The following is a 19,548-nucleotide window of genomic DNA, read 5'->3' as shown; positions in this document are numbered from 1 at the left end:
AAAATGAAATTTTCAGGTGAATGGACAGAGCTAGAAACAACCACCAGAATGAGGTAACCTTGACTCACAAAGACAAACATTGCATGCTTTCTCCTAAATGTGGACCTTAGCTTTTAAGCTTTAGATGTGTATACTTCATCTACAACATCCAGATGCTGGATAGCTCATTTAGACCACGGAAGGAAGAGATCTTCCAAGGAAAGGGAGATAGAATACAGAGTTATAAACGGATGAAGGGAAACGAGACTAGGAGGTTAAATAAGGAGGGAGAGGAGGGCAGGGTGAAGGAGGGACTGTGGGGAGGAGTGACTAACACAAAAGGCCCTATGGAGACCTCCTATTCTAGAAGCTTTCTAAAACATATAAAAAATTTAAATGGAGTTACCATATAATAAGGGAAATAATGCCCCAACTAAAATATGCTACCAAGTAAAATCCACAGGACAGGAGTAGATTACATTTTGCTGAGCCATTGGCCAAAGTGGTCCCACAGACCGCCCCACAAAACCATCATGTGCTATTTTTTATAATTTATTTAACTTTATTTTATGTGCACTAGTGTGAAGGTTTTAGATCCACTGGAACTGGAGTTACACACAGTTGTGAGCTGCCATGTGGTTGCTGGGAATTGAACCCAGGTCCTCTGGAAGAACAGCCAGTGCTCGTAAGCACTGAGCCATTTCTCTGGCCCCATCACCCCAGGCTATTTCTAAGGCTACTGGTTACCTTTCTCAACATGATGGTATGGCCCCATTACTGAAGACACTTAGGTCATCAAACATGGAGCAATAGAGATCATGAGTAACTAGAAGTTTCACCCTTACTGACTAGTTCATAGTGCTGAAAGGAACTGTACATGCTACCAGAGGAGAAAACTTACCATCAATCTCACTCAGCTACAAACCCTGTGGCCTGCAACAGCAACGCCTGTAAGATACACTGGTGCAATAGTAGCACAAAGGTTATGGGAGTAGTCAACTACTTTTCAATAGGCTTTAGGGCCTACTCTATGGACAGAATCCACAGCTGACACTATCAATGAGATCAAGAGCCTGAAACTAGATAGGTCACAGGCCTAGTGGAAAACCTTCTCCTATTATTCTGCTAAATCAGTGGTTCTCAACCCGAAACTCAGGTTGAAAATCAGATATCCTGCATATCACATATTCATTAACAGTAGCAAAATTACAGTAACAAAGTAGCAATGAAATAATTTTAGAGTTGGGGGTTACTACAATATGAAGAACTATATTAAAAGGTTGAAGCATTAGAAGGTTGAGAACCGCTGTACTAAATGAACCTATAATAAAATGACTCCTAATGACATATGGATATATCAATAAATCAGTGCCTTGCTCAACCTTCATCAGAGAAGCTTCTTTTTTTTTTTATTTGAAATTGGAAAATATTTTCTCTGGAGAAAACAGTAAAAATTATAACATTTCCCAATGAGCCCTTTTAAGCCAAATAATAGCTGAATTATACATATAAATATTGATTAGGTTCTGGGATACCAAAGAAACCTATCTTCATCTGTTCAGAGAGCTATGTTTTACTTAAGTTGTGTAAGTGAGATTCCTATTCATCTTCCCCTTCACTGTTTGATTTATGGCAGACATTCTTCTTCTATAGGCTAATCCATAATCTAAAAAGCTTTTAGCCTCCCCTCCTGAAAGTACAGCCAGCATATCTTTTCATCAGCTTGATACGGTACAAATTCTTATCCTAATGGTGAAATGTGAGAAGCTTCTTCCTGCAGTAGATGGGAATTAACACAGAGACCCACCACTGGGCAGTGAGCAGACAGTGAGGGACCTTGGCACACTTAGTCCTAAACAGGTCATCTTCATCAGGCCCTGTTTTCATGGGATGTGTGTGGAAGAGAGGAAGAAAGACTTTTAAGAGCTGAAGGTGGTACATGACCCTAAGGAACAGCATCTTCCAGACACAACAAGGCTAAAGTACATGCCAAGTCATGTGACCTGCACAAATTCAAGGCACACAAAATCCCAGCATGGAGAAAGGGAAGTGGGCACAAAGTCCCACCCCTAACCAAGAAACTATTTGCAACTGATACCTGCTGGGAGAGGGAAAAAAAATCTGTTTTCTCCAATGGGGTGACACTGGGTATATCAATCATACTCCGGGACAGGCCTCATGCACAAGGGTAGTTGACCAACACAAAACAGACTCCAAAGCCTGGTGTGGTGACACACCTTTAACCCCAGCTCTTGGGAGGCAGAGGCAGGCAGATCTCTGTGAGTTCAAGGGCAGCCTGGTCTACAGAGCGAGTTCTTGGCCATTCAGGGATACACAGAGAGTTCCTGTCTAGAAACAAACAAAAAACAGACTCCCTGTTTTTCTGTGTGCTTTTTGTTATTATTATGATTTAGTGGATTTTGTCTTTTGTGGGTTTGTTTTTTGTTGTTCTCTCTTTTTTCTTTTAAGAGAAAGAAAGAACATGAAGTTGGGTGGGTGGGGAGGATCTTGGAAGAGTTGAGGGAAGGGAAAAAATATAATTAATCAAAATATATTGCATGAAATTTTAAAAATCTAAATCAATAAATACATCATTATGGGTCCATTGCTGATTTTGTCATTAGGACTCTGCTTTTGCATATCATATGCTAACCCACTGAGATTCCCCAAGATGTCCAGTCACACTCCTTTCCTGCCTTTAACGCTTTCACTCAGGGAGAAAATGAACCATCCCTGCACCCCAGCTGGCATCAGTGGTGCCTGGAGCTCTAGTGTGGGGCAGATCCCTGACGCTCAGTGATCAGCCACTCTAGCCAGATCAAAGAGCTTCAGGTTCTGCCTCAGAAAGTAAGTAAAGGTAGAACGTGACTGAGGAAAGACACTGCCCGTCAGCCTCTGCATACACACAACCAAGCACATACACCACATCACACCACACCATACCATGCACACACACACATACATGCACACACGTCCCTTAACTGGTTATGATGGCACACACCTATGAACCCAGAACATAGGAGGCTGATGTTCAGGGACTGTGAGTTCTAGGCTAGCTAAGGGTAATAGGAAAAACCTGCAATACAGGAAAAATCCCCCAAAAGGCACTGGTGATAAATGTTTTTTTGCTGTTTGTGTTTTATTTTGTTTTTGTTTTTTGAGACAGGACTTCTCTGTGTAGCCTTGGCTGTTAAGGAACTTGCTCTGTAGACTAGCTGGCCTCAAACCTCAGAAATCTGCCCACTTGGAATTAGAGGTGTGTGCCGCCACCACTGGCTGTGACAAATGGCTTTATTCATGATGTCTATCAAGATAAAATAAACAAACTTTCAAGTATTTAACTGTTACCAAAGCTATTCTTGGACCTGGAAAGATGATCCTTCTACAACTGTAGTCTAATTTAGTGCCAAGCTCTGATGTATGATTGCTATTCTTGGGTGTCAACTTGACTACATCTGGAATTAATTAAAACCCAAATGACTAGACACACCTGTCAGGGATTTGTTTTCTTAATTAAATAATTTGAAGTGGGAAGACCCACTTCTAATCCAGATCTTTGAGTTAGTAAGAGAAACCTTTAATCAGATTTTTTTTTTTGAGGTAGGAAGATCCACCTTTAACCTGGGCCACACTGTCTGCTGGCAGCCTATATAAAGGACATGGAAGAAAGAAGCTTTTCTCTTGCTCTTGCTAGCAAGTCCACTCCTTCCCTGACATTAGTGCCTACTTCTTCAGGATTCCAGTGTATACTGAAGACCAGCTGAGACATCCTTGTACATTCAATAACTACTGGATTGTTGGACCTTCTATTTGTAGGCAGCCATTGTTGGATTAGCTGGACCACACTCTAATAAATCCCATAGGTAGGTAGGTAGATAGATACATACATACATTCATATATAAATACAGAGATAGGTAGGTAGGTAGATAGATACATACCTACATTCATATATAAATACATACAGATAAATAGGTAGGTAGGTAGATACATACATACATTCATATATAAATACATAGAGATAAATAGGTAGATAGATACATACATACATTCATATATAAATACAGAGATAAATAGGTAGGTAGATAGATAGCTACAGACAGGTATGTAGGTAGATATATAGAGATATATATATAAACCTCTAGAGAATCAGACTAATACAAACTATGTATGTGCATGCACTCCCACAAATACCCACAAGCCTCAGGCCAATTTCACTATAAATCTACTGCAAATTTTCTGGAGAAAACACTGGCAATTAGGACTCAGCAATGTTAAGATATCATCAAGGAGGTTTACTCTATGAACAAGTTGGAATCAATAGCACAAAGCCCATAATGTGTTTACTTATGTTAATCAGTTAATAATGAAAAGACCACATGCTTATCTTGATAAATACTAAAAACATGGCTGCCAAGATTACACATGTTCATCATAAAGTAACATTCAGGGACCGAGCAGCGGTCACTGCAGGCATTCCCCCACCCCCCACGGCCTCCTGCTGATGGTGGGAACGGACAGGGATTTGCCCCCATCCCCTGGCACTGCTGGTGCTTCATGACCAGATTTTTTTTTTTTTTTTTTTTGGTTTTTCGAGGTAGGGTTTCTCTGTGTAGCTTGGCGCCTTTCCTGGAACTCACTTTGGAGACCAAACTCATAGACCAAACTATGGCCTCGAACTCATAGAGATCCACCTGCCTCTGCCTCCCAAGTGCTGGGATTAAAGGTGTGCACCACCACTGCCTGGCTCATGACCAGATTTTAAGTCAGTTTATTTGCATTAACCAAGTCAAAGGAATTATAGCTTACCTCTCTGATTCTCTTTATCTGAATGTAATTTAGCCGTCCCCAGTCAAGTTCATCCTTTAAACACATAAAAGTACAGTATCCAACGTGAGGCCTTAAGTCAGAGGTTAATTTGCCACTATATATCCCATCTAGAGCCTCAACAAGGACCAAGCTTCTGCCATGTTCAATTGTGTGACCACATATAGGATGTCTTCCATAAGAACTTCCAACATCATACTGAAGCCCAAAAACACAAGACCCAAACCACAAACACTATACGGGGTGACTCTTCATACGAGTTCACCTGTCCCCAAAATCAAAGGCAGAATGACCCAGCTGGAAAAAGACTTGTCACACTGTACGAACAGGGAAGATTAAAGACCCATTGTACCATAGCAAAGCTGCACACAGGCATGCCTACCAATGGTTTTTGAGCCTAATTACTTTAGAAGAAAAAGCCTTATCCAAAAAGAGATGAAATATAGGTTCCTGTTAAACCAGGGTCATTAATTCTGAGCCAACTTGTTGAGTAGCGTGAGCAGAGAGAGCTATGGAGCAGAGTCCCACTCTGGAGGCTGGACAGCTTCCTCTTCCTTTCCACAAGCCACTGAAGAGCAGCAGCCCGCAATAGAACCTGGTCACTAATGTCCTGGTTTGCCCCTCCCAGAAGACAGCATGTAGCAGCTACCATAGTGACCTCAGGTCTTAGTGCCCCCACAGTGCACAGGCAGTGAGTAACCAGGCTGAGACAGAGTTGCAGGGAATCTGATCATCACCAGCCATCAGTGAGGCAACAAGGAGGAAATGTAACCAACCTTGGGATGTCGCAGCTCTCCTCGCTGTCTGCAAGCCTGCCAGGCCTAAAACAACACAGTCACAATTTCAAAATAGCTCACTAGCTAGCTGAGTTCAATTCCAACGTCAACACATGGCTGAACACAGAATACCCATAAATTTACTATTTTAATCAACTTGGGGAAATTGGCTGGCACCTACCCACTGGTCCCTCCTGCACTTGTTACTTTGTGCTGGCCATCAGAAGCCCTTACCAACACCACGAGAAGAAAGCACTTTCCATTCTCATAGCCAAGGTGTGAAAACACACTGCTGGTTTTAGCTACTCTCCCTCCAAAGGATACCACAGACTAACCTTGAATGCCTCCACAAGTGCCAGGCAGTCACTCTTACTGCTACCTGAGAAGTGCACTTTGTTCCTGCAAACAGATTAATGAAGTGTCATCTGGTGCCATTAGGAAGGTGGCCCATCACGGTAAGAATGTTAAATACCTATATCCATCCAGATGCTGCCGAAAAGGCATCGTGAAAAAATTCTTCAGAGAAAGAGCTGCCGCTAGAGACAAAAAACCGAAGATGTAGACTGACTGCAAACACCAACACACACTTCCCCAACGCCCAACCCCACTTACCTATAATAAGACACTCATCCAGGCACCCAAATACATGTCCCAGCACAATGAGTTTACCCAGCTGCTGACTGACAGGAAGTTGTGCCAGCACTCTTCCTAAGAAGGTCAACTCGCCATCATGGGGGTTCTCATCTTCTCTCTGCCCACTAACTGCCAGTGCTCCAACCTTAGGAAAGAAGTTAATGCCATTAATGAGCGCTGACATACCCACACTCCCTTTAGCCTTAAGGCAGAAGTGCAAGACAGGCAAGCTGTTCTGAAGACAGCTAAGCTAACTGTAAAGGGCTCATGGCTCCAATGTGCTCCCAAAATTCACTCCTTCAGTGCTTTTAGGAAGCATGTCACATCACTGGAAGACAGCATACAAGGAGACTTCCCCAAGTCCACCCAGGCCCAAGATTAACAAATGTGGCACAGAGAAAAACAGTGTTCGGTGACAGAGACACCACAAGCACTCAAAACTCTAATAAACCATTTGAGGGGAAAACATGATTGGCATCGCAGCTTTTGAGGGTCAGAAGCAGAATATCCCTGACCTCCAGTAAACAGTGTGCAGACTAGGATACAGCTGATTTCAGGGCCAGTCGGGGCAAGTCACAAGAGCTGAGCTTGAGTCAAAAGTGGTCCAAGGACAGCGAAATGGGAAGAGAATTTCAAGCAGTGGGTGGGCAGGAGGGCTAGGACGTGGTGAAGGAACAAACCTCAAGAGCAAACACAGACTAGCAGTGACCAATAAGAGTGCTGGATGTGGGCTGGAGAGGTGGCTCAGAGGTTAAGAGCACTGGCTGTTCCTCCAGAGGACCCAAGTTCAATTCCCAGCAACCACATGGTGGCTCACAACCATCTATAATGAGATCTGGTGCCCTCTTCTGGCATGTAGAGAGAACACTGTATGTGTAATAAATAAATAAATCTTTTCAAAAAAAAAAAAAACAAAAAAAAACAAAAAGAGTGCCAGATGCTTCTCAGGGTGGGCCATGGGATGGAGAGGTGATAGGCTTCGGGAACACCAACAAGGCAAGTCTGAAGAGCAGACCTGGTACTGGAGTCACACGCTGAGTGTTTATAACAACGAGTGACTAAGAATTATGAAACTTAGGCTCCCCACAAAGCAAAAGTCTTAGCTTTCCATCACTAAGTACTTCACAAGTCCCACCTCCTTTAACAGAAGAATGGTTCGCTCAATGTCACTCAGACTAGGTGGAGACAGGGCAGTCGCCAGCAGAGCTCTTGGTTCACCCATGTCAAGTAACTTCACTTTCAATATTGTGCTTCCCAGTGGGCAACGCTGAAAACAACAGAATTTCAACTGAGAGATGATAAGGTAACCAAACCAATTAACCTGTTCGTATGACTCAGGCTCCAGAGAGGATATGCAGAGGAGAGGAGAGGAGGGGAACAATAGAGAAGGGTCAGAAAGAAAAGGCACCTGGGAGAACGGCGGGAGGATGGCTTGTTAACAGTGGTACAAGACTCTGCCTCCACACAAAGTAGACGGTGGGGGGGGGGGGTCAGGCAGGGCAGAATGGTACACGCTTGTGATCCCATCACTTAGGAAAACAGGCAAAAGGATGTTGAGTTTGAAATCAATCTGGGCTATACAGCAAGACTCTTTCAAAAAAGGAAAAGGAGAAAAGGCCAAAAGTAGAAGCAAACAGACATAAGAGGAAAAAGGGGTATGAACAGAGTAGAGAGAAAAAGGAGAGGTAAAGAGGAGAGGCTAATCCATAATTACTCATTATAAAAGGCACAGAATACACTGATACTTAACAGGAAATGGTATTATAGGGCCAGCAGACACCAGGCAACATTCGTCTCATTAAGAATTAAGGGGCTGGAGCAATGGCTCAGCAGTTAAGAGCACTGTCTGCTTTTCCAGTGGAACCGGGTTCAATTCCCAGCACCCACATGGAAGCTCACAACTGTCTGTAATTCCAGTTCTGGGGCACCCAACACCCATGACAAAATACCAATGTACATAAAATAAAAATAATTTTTTTTTTAAAAAAAGAATTAAGAAGGGGGAGGGGCTGCAGAGGTAGCTTGGTGGTTAAGAGCACTGGCTGTTCCCCAGGACCAGGATTTGGTTCCCAGCACTGATTTGATGGATTAGAACCACCTGAATACTGGCTCCAGAGGACCCAACACCCTCTTATGACCTCTAGAGGCATTGCATGTCCCAGTACACAGATAGACATTCCACAAAGAACCCATACACATAAAAAAAGTTTTAATTTAAAAATAATCACAATCAAGCTGGGACAGTGAGATGGTTTAACAGGTGAATGGTCCCTGTCACCTAATAACCATATTCCAATCCCATCCTGCACAGTGAAAGCCCAACCCCCCACAGTTGCTAACTTTTACGTATGTGCTGTACCACATTCTCACCATGCACACAAAGACAGGTAAATCCCTGGGGCTCCCTAGCCAGGAGCCCTAGCCTACTAAGAACATCAGTAGTCTAAGGGCCAGGATAGCATGCACAACGCTGGGTAAACAATAGAACTACATACACACAAAATTAACAATAACAATGAATGAAATTCATTACCAACATCTCAGGAACAACATGATCTGGAATAGAGCTGTCCCAGAAGTCCCTATGGATCAGTCTGTAACAATATCCTTTAGACACCCGTCCTGCACGGCCTGCAAAAGAGAGGCTCAAACCCATTTGGCATTGATCACTTTAACATCAGTGTGGAAAGAAATGTAAAACAGCCAATAAAACCTGATCAGGAAAAACCTTATCTTCTACCACACTAGGCCAGTAAAAACAAATTATCTTTATTCTAATGCTGTCCCAAGTTAGATTATCCTAAAAAGTTAGAATAAGTTACAGTTAAGTGCTCTCTGGCTGGAGAGGTGGCTCAGCGGTTAAGAGCACTGACCTCTTCCAGAGGTCCTGAGTTCAATTCCCAACAACCACATGGTGGCTCACATGATGAGATCTAATGCCCTCTTCTGGAATAAAGGTGCACATGCAGCTAGAGCACTCATACATAAAATAAATAAATAAATGTTTAAAAAAATTAAGTGCTCCTTTACTGTATTAAAATCTAGTACAAGTTTCAAAAGAAAACAACTTGGCCAAAATGCAACAAAAAACAGAATACTTTGAATAACACATTTCCTGGAAGATTTAGTTCAAACTAGTAAAATCAGAGCTCGTCATGGAAAAGCCATGTAGCTGGTGATAGAACTATGACTTACCTAGCATGGACGGTATTTAGATCTATCAGAGATTTGACGAGCAGCCTCACCTGCCCATGCTGTCCCTGCTTCTGTGTGTCTGCCTGTCCTACTATTTCTACAAGACATCTTTCAGCTTCATCATATTAAATAAGCAATAACTGTGCATGCTAAGAGCTCGGAGCTGTGCTCATTCCAAGGAGAGGATGACACAAACCGCTACTTCTCTGAGTGACAATGACTATTTGTGGATGAAAGCAAATCTTACAAGGAAAAATAAATAAGCCAGGTATGGTGGCACACGCCTTTAATCCTAGCTCTCAGAAGCCAGGAAGATCTCTGTGAGTTGAAGGCCAGCCTGTTCTACACATTAAGTTCCATGCCAGCCAGTGCTACATGGTAAGACCCAGGCTCAAAGGCAAATTAAGCAAATAAATAAATCAATCTTTAAAAGGTGAGAGATGGAGACAAGCATTCATTGAGGAGCAGACAATAGCAAGCAAACACGAGGAAGGCTCCTGAACCTTATGAATGATTACAGAATGGCAAGTCAAAACACAAACGAGATGGCACAGGCATCCACTGACGGCTAACATGAAAACTTGGTGACATCATCTGTTAGCAAGGCTGTGGGGGGTGGGGGGCTCATACATTGTGGAGGTGCATGAAAGCCTTTCACACTGATGAAACTCCTGACAGCCGGGCTACAATGGTCCTCATCATCTCTTGGTTCTCTCTGGGAAAGGTACCTCAGGAGTGTGGACAGAGCTCAGCAGTCAAGAAAGAGGCCTGGAGCCAGATTCTGGGTCAAATCTCATCCCTACCTGAGGAGAACCTTATGCAGTTGCTACTTCCCTGAGTCTCAGAATATGATATTCTCACCTCACATTCCTTACAAAAGCTAAGGAAGAAAGAAAATACCAAAAACCAGTGTCTGCACTGGGGTAAGAATGTCTAAGATACTTCATTTATGCATATAACATGTTCAATTCTGAGGCAGTAATTTCCCAGAAGGAATTCTTTGGCCTTCTGCCTACCTCCCTCAGGGGGGTCTCTATAGAACAGAGCTATTTCTCAGGACACACCACAGATGCTGTCTCCCTAAAGCCAGATCCTACTACAGAAGGCAACATCTAGGCTAGGCACATTACAGATCTCTCTGTGGGATCCCTAGGAACAAGACCCTAGAAACAGCAGGATTTAGAGGTGGTTCAAGGGAAGCTTGAAATCACCAAAGTGATCCACTTGGCTTCCATATCTACTATATATATATTTTAAATTTCACTCTGAAAATGGTAAGTGTTGAGATAATAATAGGTAGGTCATCTGCTCCTTAGGAGCTGACCCTAAAACACTGGAAGAGAACATGGAGGTGAAGGTGACTAAGACTGAGATATTAATAAAGGCTTCCCGATAGTGAAAATGCTAAAACCATGCTCTTGGGAAGGCACCACCCAGTGCCCCATGTGACCACAGAGGCCTCGGTATGCTCTGCCACAAACGCCTTACCTTTTCTCTGGTCACAGCTAGTCTTCGAGGCCCAACTCAGTCGTAGACTCTGATAATTTGTATCTTCATCACAAACTAGAGTCCTGGTCAGACAAAAATCTATAACTGCCATTAGAAAAAAAGTGTAAACACCATGCTAAATATGGAATTATGACAACTCACAGTGCCTGGTAATAAACATTGGGAATATGCAGCTGTTGGAGTTGGCATGCTTGCAGAAACTTCTGGAAATGTGCTTACTGCTTACTGTCTCCTACAATGGGAAACCAAGGTCTCTCTCTAGGTCAGAATGGGGAGTCTTTGGGTCTTTGTGAGGCCCAGATTATATTATAAAGACCTGCTTGGGTGCACCCGAAAGATTAGAATTACTCCAAAATATCATTATACAAGGGGTAGGGAGGTGGGCTGATGTTCTGGATTGCCTGGATTCAAATCCTGTCTGTCTCTCTACAAGTGAGTGGGACAAACCAACTGTATTCTCTGTGCTTTGAGATGTTCATCCGTCAGGCCCAGGTGAAGGACCCTTCAGCTCTGGCCCTGGACAGCACTTCCTGTCCTATGTATGAGTGAAGCTGTCCTTTGGAGAAATAGAAGGCAGACTGCTGTCCGCCTCCATGCAGAGTGTGCCACCACGTCTGACCCCGGTCATCTCACACTGCATCTGACCCCGTCGTCTGACCCCGAGTCTGACAGCAGAACACATACCTTCTTCCTCCCCAGCATCCTTATCCTCACTGGAACTCTGAATTGCAGACTCCTACCACCTCTGGTTGTCTCAGCATCCGACCCAGCCTGCTCCTGCCAATCTACACTACCCCTGAGCTGCCACCTCTGTGCAGACTATGTATCACAATCCCTCGCAAGGTCCCTCAGCAAATCTCTCTTTTCCTGCCTTCATAATCAAATCAGACATGGACCTCTCCACCCCTCTGGTACTCACCCCTCCTCAGCTCATCACCCTTTCCTCTCATTTGCCTCATCTTGGTCTATACCCAGAGTGATGCAGGCAGATGCCTTCACATTTGACCTCTCTGCTCCATCTCAATCAGCACAGTAGTCTATAGGACCTGTACTTGTGACCCAGAGCTCCCCTGCTTTCCATGAGGCCCTGCATCTGTGACCCAGAGCTCCCCTGCTTTCTATGAAGTTCCTGTATCTGTGACCCCAGGACTCCCTGCTTTCCATGAGGCCCTGCACCTGTGACCCAGGGCTCCCTGCTTTCCTTCTCCTCACCCTGGTCTGGAAACCCTGACCTCTGTGGTTTCATGATCACAATTAGACTTGACTTGTATGTCCCTTTCTGGCCACTCGCCAAAGTTCTCTCCTGTCCTTTCTTGACCTTTTCTTCTTATGCTCACCAACTGTTGACTCGTGTGTTATCTCTTTAATACTAACCCCTGATTGCATCATGAAAACAGAGACTTGTGTCTATTTGTCTACAACTTCTGCTGGCACAGAACAAACACCTATTAGCCTCCCTCCCCCCTCGGCTTATGCAGGCTTTCCTTCCTGGTGCTCGTACACTCCGTTCCATGTCTGAATCACATTTTTGCACAGTTCACTTCTCATTTAGTTGAGGCCTTTGCTCAAACACCACTTCCTCAAAGGGGTCCCATGTCATCCTATGGTCCGAATGAGACACCCCCATAAGTCCTGCACACATGCATACCTGGTGCCCAGGCAGTGGCTGTTTGGGAAGGATTAGGAGGAGGTGTGTCACTGGGGGCAAGCTTGAAGTTTCAAAAGACTCCCACTCTCCGTAGCCTGCTCTCTCAAACTGTTTCCTGCTTATGGTTCCAGATGTGAGTTCTTGGCTGCTGCTGCTACAGCTACCTGCTGTCTGCTCTCTCAGGTCTACCATAGTGGACTATTACTCTTCAAAACCATGAGCCCCAAATAAACCCTTTCTTTGATCATGGTGCTTTATCACAGCAATATAAACTAATATCACCCTGTGCTGGACAGTTTTATGTCAACTTGACACAAGGTGAAGTCATCTGAGAGGAGGGACCTCAATTAAGAAAATGCCTCCATAAGATCAGGGTATTTTCTTAATTAGTGATTGATGGAGGGAGGGCCCATCCCATTGTGGGTGGAGCCATCCCTGGGCTAGTAGTACTGGGTTCTTTAAGAAAGCAGGCTTAGCAAGCCATGGGGAGCAAGCCAGTAAGCAGGACCCCTCCATGGCCTCTGCCTCAGCTCCTGCCTCCAGGTTCCTGCCGTGTTTGAGTTCCTGTCCTGACTTTCTTCAATGATAGGCTACAATGTGTCAGTGTAAGACAGAAAACAAACAAACAAAAAAACCCTTTCCTCCCTAAGCTGTTTTTGATCAGTGTTTCATCATAGCAACAGTCACCCTAACTAAGACATACTCTATCTGAAAGATCTTTTTCCCCCAGGCTGGAACCCTTTCCCATGTTGTTTTTCCTATAGATCTGTCTCTACATGAAACTCTAATTCATCTGTTAACTATCTGTCTCCCAGCAGACTGTAGTCACATAGTGAAAATACAATTTTATTCGGCATGGTACTATACCCCTGGCGACATGCACTGGTCCCTCAAACGTGACTGACGAACACAAGAAACTCATGAGTGAGCAAGCATACAAACACATATATACCAGAGAATGGAGTTACCCATCACGGCTTCCTTCTAAGCTACCTTCAGCAGACAGCTCTTCTCTAACATTTGCCTACCTTTCTATCACAGGATTCCACCAAGGAAGCCCCAAAACTCTGCTTCCTGCAAGATCCCTTAAATCCCCCAGAGGCAACCCTACCTGAAGGAAAAGGTATGCTCAGAGGAAACAGTGATGAGCCAAGAATATGAGGGACTGGGCCTTTACAAGCTTCTCTCTGAGTCTCTCCCAATCATGGGGAGAGAGGAAGGCAGAGGACAGCTCCTGTGGGACAGCAGAGCCTAGTGACACCAATTTTTACATAGGAAGTGAGCAGACAAAGGCTAACTTACCATATTTGACATCTGGAACTGTGACAGAACTCTCTGCAATATTGGTGGACAGAATAATCTGTGGGACATCAAACAAAACAGGTGACGTTTTCCCTCTGTTCAGGACATGTTCAATAGTTAGAAAAAGGTCTTCATCTTGAATATTAGTGCAAATGCTGAGCTCAAAATTAGAAGTTAGCTGTCTTCCTATTTTCTGCAGGTCACAACTATCAACAAGCCCTTGATGTGTGGGAAAGCAGACACATACAACACAGAGGGCTTTAAAAAAGTAGGCATGGCATGGCCAAGGATCTGCTCATGAGCCTTTATAAAAGCTTTAGCAGGGGGGCTGTGCAATTACCAGGAGCTCAAAAGCACAAGCAGATCAAATCCAGAGCAAGCATTGTCACCCGGAGCACCCTAGAGTAACATCCAGGATCTAGTCTGCCGAAAGATTCCAAACATCCTCAAGAATATCAGAGATTTGAGCCAAAAAATCAAGATCACAGACCCCAGTCCTCCCAGGCAGCTGTGAGTAGTAGTATTTAAAAAACAAAAACAAAAACAAACAAACAAACAAAAAAAAAACCCACAACCGCCAGAGGGCTTAGACCACAGCCAGACAAAGATACCACTCCCAAGGCAGCAAATTCCCCAACAGCAGTGCCCTGAATTCAGGAAATTAAATAAATAAAAATTTTAGTTTTACCAGTATACACCCTATAACCTCAGAACTCAGAAGGACAGTACAAGGTGATCTCAAATTCAAGGCTGGCCTAGACTACATAACAATACCCTGTTCTCAAAAACAAACAAAAAGATCTTAGCTTTTCATGAAACTGATTTACAAACTAACCCACAACATGAAAGGGCACAGATTCTCCTCAGCATAGTTTGCCGAGTGACTCAACAGCAGCCTGGGGCACACTTGCAGGGGGTTAAAGCTCTAGCAGTTCTCCCGTACGAATGATCACGTCTCACACTCATCTTCCCAGCTTCCTACCTTTCTGTACCCAGGGACTGGACTTAAAAATACATTATTCTGTTCTTCTAAAGTCACACTGGAATGGAGAGGATAGACCTGTAACCTAAGAAACAAAGCACTAAAATAAAATATCACATGATACACAGCAGACACAAGTAACTATTCAGTGAGGTAATTAAAATTATATAAGGCATAAGCTACACAATGCTCTAAAAGCCAAAAGCCAAAGCAAAGCACATAATTTAGACACACCTTTTGTGAATCATGTTTGTGAGAAGTTCATGCATATAATTTATCTCACCCAGACCTAGGGGGAAAGAGGGGGAGGCAAATGTGAATTTATTACTAAGACATAACCTTCAAGTTAAAATGACAACTTATTTTTAAGGCTCTCTCCATCTTTATCCATCGCACTGAGTGCCTGATACATGTACTATGCCAGGCCTTGCAAACGTACAGTCATCAGAACAAAGACCCCTGCTCCCCAAGAGCTCATGTTCTAGAGCAAAAGCACAGATAAGAAATTCACCAATGCTACAGAGGCCTCTGCTGTGTGCAGCATGAACATCAGCCAAGCAGGGCAGGTGGACGGAGTCAGGAGAGGTCTGAGACTTTCAGTGCTCTGGTCAGTACAGTCCTCATTAAGACGATTTTTTAATTGTTTGAGAATTTCATGCATGCATGTATTCTGATTAAATCTACCCCACACCCTGCTACTCCGATTCCTCCCTCTAATACCTCTACTCTCCCTACCTCCATGTGTCCTTTGAGGAAAAAAACAAACCAAAAACCCAGAGACCACTTAGTGCTGCCTGCACGTGCACAGGTGGGAGACTATCGACTGTCTGCAGGTGGGAGACTATTGACTGTCTACAGGTGGGAGACTATCTACTGTCTACAGGTGGGAGACTATCTACTGTCTACAGGTGGGAGACTATCTACTGTCTACAGGTGGGAGACTATCTACTGTCTACAGGTGGGAGACTATCTACGGGAGCATGGGGAGCCACCTGTGAAGAAAATTGATTTGTCTCGCTTCCCAGTAGCAACCAGTTGCCAATAACTTCATAGACAGGGGTGGGACTTCATCAGTCTCCCCCAACCATCCTGGGACTTTGTCAGGCTCTTTCCTGTACAGGTCACAGTGTATGCAGTCATAGCCACTGAGAGTTAAAGTCTGTAACAGCACTGTCATGTTTCAGCAAATACTGTTTCTCTGCACACATCTACTCCCTCTGGCTCTTACGATCTTTCTGCCCTCTCTTCCATAATGATCACTGAGCCCTAGGGAAGGAGTGGGATACAGGTGTCCCATGTAGAACTGAGCACTCCATACTGTTATTCTCTGCACAAGGACCATTTGTGGGTGTCTGTATTAAATTGCCACCTACTGCAAAAAGAGGCTCTTCTCATGAGTGTTGAGAGATGCACTAATCTATAGGCATAAAGACATGTCCATTTAGCAGAATACTAGTATTAAGGGCCTATGATCTCATCAGCCTCCAGTTTTGGGCCCAGTAAATTGTACCAGGCATGAGTTCCATCTTATGAAGTGGGCTTTAAATCCCATTGGGAAATAGTTGGTTGCTCTCATAACATTTATGCCACTACTGTACCAGTAGGCTTATCCTGCTGGCTAGATCGTTATTGTAGCTCACAGAATTCACAGCTGGGTAAAACTGTTTATCATTTTCTCCTCAAGAAGCATGTGTAGAACATTCCAGCACTACTAAAGCTAAGCAGTAAGAGATAAACCTTCTAGGTCTGTATCAGTTTGATTTCTCCAGGTCCTGTATGTCAAGTATGTGGTGTCTTCAGCAATAAAATCTCACCACCAAGTTCTGGAGGGAAACCCAGAGCAATGCCAATAGCTTAACATTTGGGCATCTATAGAATATAGAACTTCCACTGACCAACAACACAAAAACAAGAAGTCTATGCTTGGCACTGAGCTTTTAATTTGGTAGCCTATGGTATATTGGAGGAGGCACTGACCTCCTGCTATAGGGTAACTCCATTTAAACCCCTTTATAGATATAGAGGGATCTTCTATGGTAGTAGGTTTCTATATGGCATTTCCAAAGGTTTCTAGTGTGTTAGGCCACACCCACTTCTCTATGCTGCCCTCTTACCCCCTACACTATTTAGCTCTTCCTGTTCCCTTATTCCCCTTTGCCCCCTACAACCTTCTTGAAATCTGACCCCCTACACTATTTAGCTCTTCCTGTTCCCTTATTCCCCTTTGCCCCCTACAACCTTCTTGAAATCTGACCCCTATCATGGTTCTTGGTTTCTATGAGTACTCCAACTTAAACATGTGTATCTAGACATGTGGTGGTGCACATCTTTAATCCCAGCACTCAGAAGGCAGAGGCAGAAGAAGCACTACAAGTTCAAGGTCAGCCTTATCTACACAGTAATACTCTGTCTCAAAAATAAACAAACACACATATCTAAAGAGTTAAAGATCACATCCACATAAGAGAACATGGAGTGTTTGTCTTTCTGGAGGCAGTCACCTCGCAAAGAATGATGGTCTCCAGCTCAATCCATTTAACCTGAAAATGTACTCATTTCATTTTTCTTTTCAGTTAAATAATATCATGCTGTGTATATGTGACACATTTTCACTGTCCAATGGTTGCTGGATGTTTAGGCTGCCATTTCTCAGCTACTGTGATAGAGCAGCAATGAACAGAGATGAGCGAGTGTCTATGTAATAGAAGAGTCCCGTGGGAATATGCTCAGGAATAGTACAGCTCGATCATGTAATGGATCCACCTCTAGTGTTGGAAGAACCTCCACACTGACTTCTGCAGTGGACGAAACAGTTGGCATGCCTACTAACAGTAAACAAATCCAAACCACTTTGGCCTCCTCTGTTGTTTCCTTTAGCCATTCTGGCTTCAATGATATGAAATCTCAAATAGTTTTAATGTGAATCTCCCTAATAATTTTTTAAAAGATTGAATGTTCTTAGTTATCAGTCGGGGCTGGAGAGATGAACTTCATGTGCCCAAAACCATGTGTAACTCCAACTCCAGGGCATTTAACACCCACTCAGACTGTAAGTCGAGTGTATTCTCTGCCTTGTCTATCAGATTCAGGGTATCAGATATTATGCTGAGGTCCTTGATCCATTGGAAGTGAGTTCTGTACAGGATGTGAGATAAGATCTAGTTTCATTCTTTACATTTGTTTAAGATGCTGTCTTCTCTCCAATGTGTACTTTTGGCTTCTTATCAAAATCCAGGTGGCAGAAGGAGTATGGGCTCCAAAGTGGCCCTCAATGTATCGTTTTTTTATTAGTAGAACTGAACTATATAACTGAACATCAGGAATGATGCTTCCTGTAACAATGGGTTTTTTGTTTGCTTGGTTTTTGGTTTTTCGAGAAAAGGTTTCTCTGTGTAACAGCATAGGCTGTCCTGGAACTCACTGTGTAAACCAAGCTGGCATCAAACTCAGAGAGATCTGCCTGCCTTTGCCTCCTGAGTGCTGGGACTAAAGGCGTGTGCCACCATGCCTGGCTCCGTAGCAATGCTTTTATTGTTCGGGATTGTTTTTGCTGTCCAGGGTCTTTGTATTTCCACATGAATTTTGAAATTATTTAATTTCTGTGAATAACTACATTGGAGTTTTGATGAGGCTTGCACTAGATTGCTTTGGGCAGGATGGCCATTTTCACAATATTAATCCTACCAATCCTTGAGCAGGGGAGATCTTTACATCTTCTATTATCTTCTTCTATTTCTTTCTTCAGTGTCTTAAAGTTTTCATTGAGCAAGTCTTCCTTTATTAGATTTATCTCAAGATAGAATGATAACTTTTTCAAAGATGTTACCAGTTCAATTAGACTCTTTAACCTTTTATACCAGAATTACAAACAAATGCATCATGACATTAATCAGTAATAACTTATTTTAAAATATATACATTCTTTCAGTGTTTTCCTTGCCAAAGCAGTGACTAATGATGAGTGTTGGCTATATAAGTAATTTCTTTTCTCCTCTCATGTTTTCCAAATTTCTTCCAATGAACATACAAAACGTTTCCAATCAAAAATAATTTTTTAAGCAAGATATGGTAACTGCTGTCTAGAATCCCAGCAACTGAGAGGTAGAAGATAATCTCCAGTTCAAAGCTAGACTGGGCTCCACAGCAAGTTCCAGACCAGCCAGGGCTATATTAAAAGTCTATCTTTAAAAAAAATAATGGACCGGAGTGTAACTCAGTGGCAGAGTTCTAACATGAGCAGGCAATTGGGTTTGATCATCCCAAGCAATACAAAACCAGTAATAATACTTCAAAAGATTTGGTCCTTTTGAGTAGTTCACAAATGTCTCCTGACACACCTGCACATGCATTCTGCCTCCTCTGAATTATCAATATTTGGGACTTTTACAGGTTCAACTGTGTCTCTCAAAAATTATTTTAGATTCCAACTCTAGTAACTCAAACTGTGAGTGACCTTATTTAGAAACAGCCATTGTGCATATAACTAGCTACCATGAGGTCTGTGGAGTAGTCCAAGACCTTCATCCAGCAGCACTGTTAGCCTCCTAAGAAGGAAAGAGCTGAGAGTGGAACTACCTCAAGACAAAGAGCTCAAAGCCTGATGACCACACATGGAGCTAGAAGAGCCTGAGCCTGGAAGGGAGTGTGTCTACTGACAGCCAGCCTGTTCTAGAATGCCTAACTCCCGGAACAGTGGGGA

At 43.4% G+C, this 19,548-nt stretch overlaps 1 protein-coding gene across 1 annotated transcript in view; it reads right to left on the bottom strand.

The window, feature by feature from the left end:
* Positions 1 to 19,548, bottom strand: part of Tdrd9 (tudor domain containing 9) — a 109,087-nt gene that overhangs the window by 39,530 nt on the left and 50,009 nt on the right. Inside the window, exons 10-20 of the mRNA XM_036206111.1 lie at positions 15,084 to 15,138; positions 14,850 to 14,934; positions 13,868 to 13,925; positions 10,897 to 11,001; positions 8,747 to 8,844; positions 7,349 to 7,480; positions 6,193 to 6,358; positions 6,053 to 6,116; positions 5,916 to 5,979; positions 5,581 to 5,625; positions 4,787 to 4,840 (exon numbers count right to left, since the gene is read on the bottom strand). Coding sequence (XP_036062004.1) covers positions 4,787 to 4,840; positions 5,581 to 5,625; positions 5,916 to 5,979; positions 6,053 to 6,116; positions 6,193 to 6,358; positions 7,349 to 7,480; positions 8,747 to 8,844; positions 10,897 to 11,001; positions 13,868 to 13,925; positions 14,850 to 14,934; positions 15,084 to 15,138 — 926 coding nt within the window. The remainder of the gene's footprint in view (positions 1 to 4,786; positions 4,841 to 5,580; positions 5,626 to 5,915; positions 5,980 to 6,052; positions 6,117 to 6,192; positions 6,359 to 7,348; positions 7,481 to 8,746; positions 8,845 to 10,896; positions 11,002 to 13,867; positions 13,926 to 14,849; positions 14,935 to 15,083; positions 15,139 to 19,548) is intronic.

The sequence above is a fragment of the Onychomys torridus genome, chromosome 14 (genome assembly GCF_903995425.1).
Source record: "Onychomys torridus chromosome 14, mOncTor1.1, whole genome shotgun sequence".
Taxonomy (NCBI): Eukaryota; Metazoa; Chordata; class Mammalia; order Rodentia; family Cricetidae; genus Onychomys; species Onychomys torridus.
Note: the sequence above shows the minus strand (reverse complement) of the source record. Positions and strands in the feature narration are given on the sequence as shown.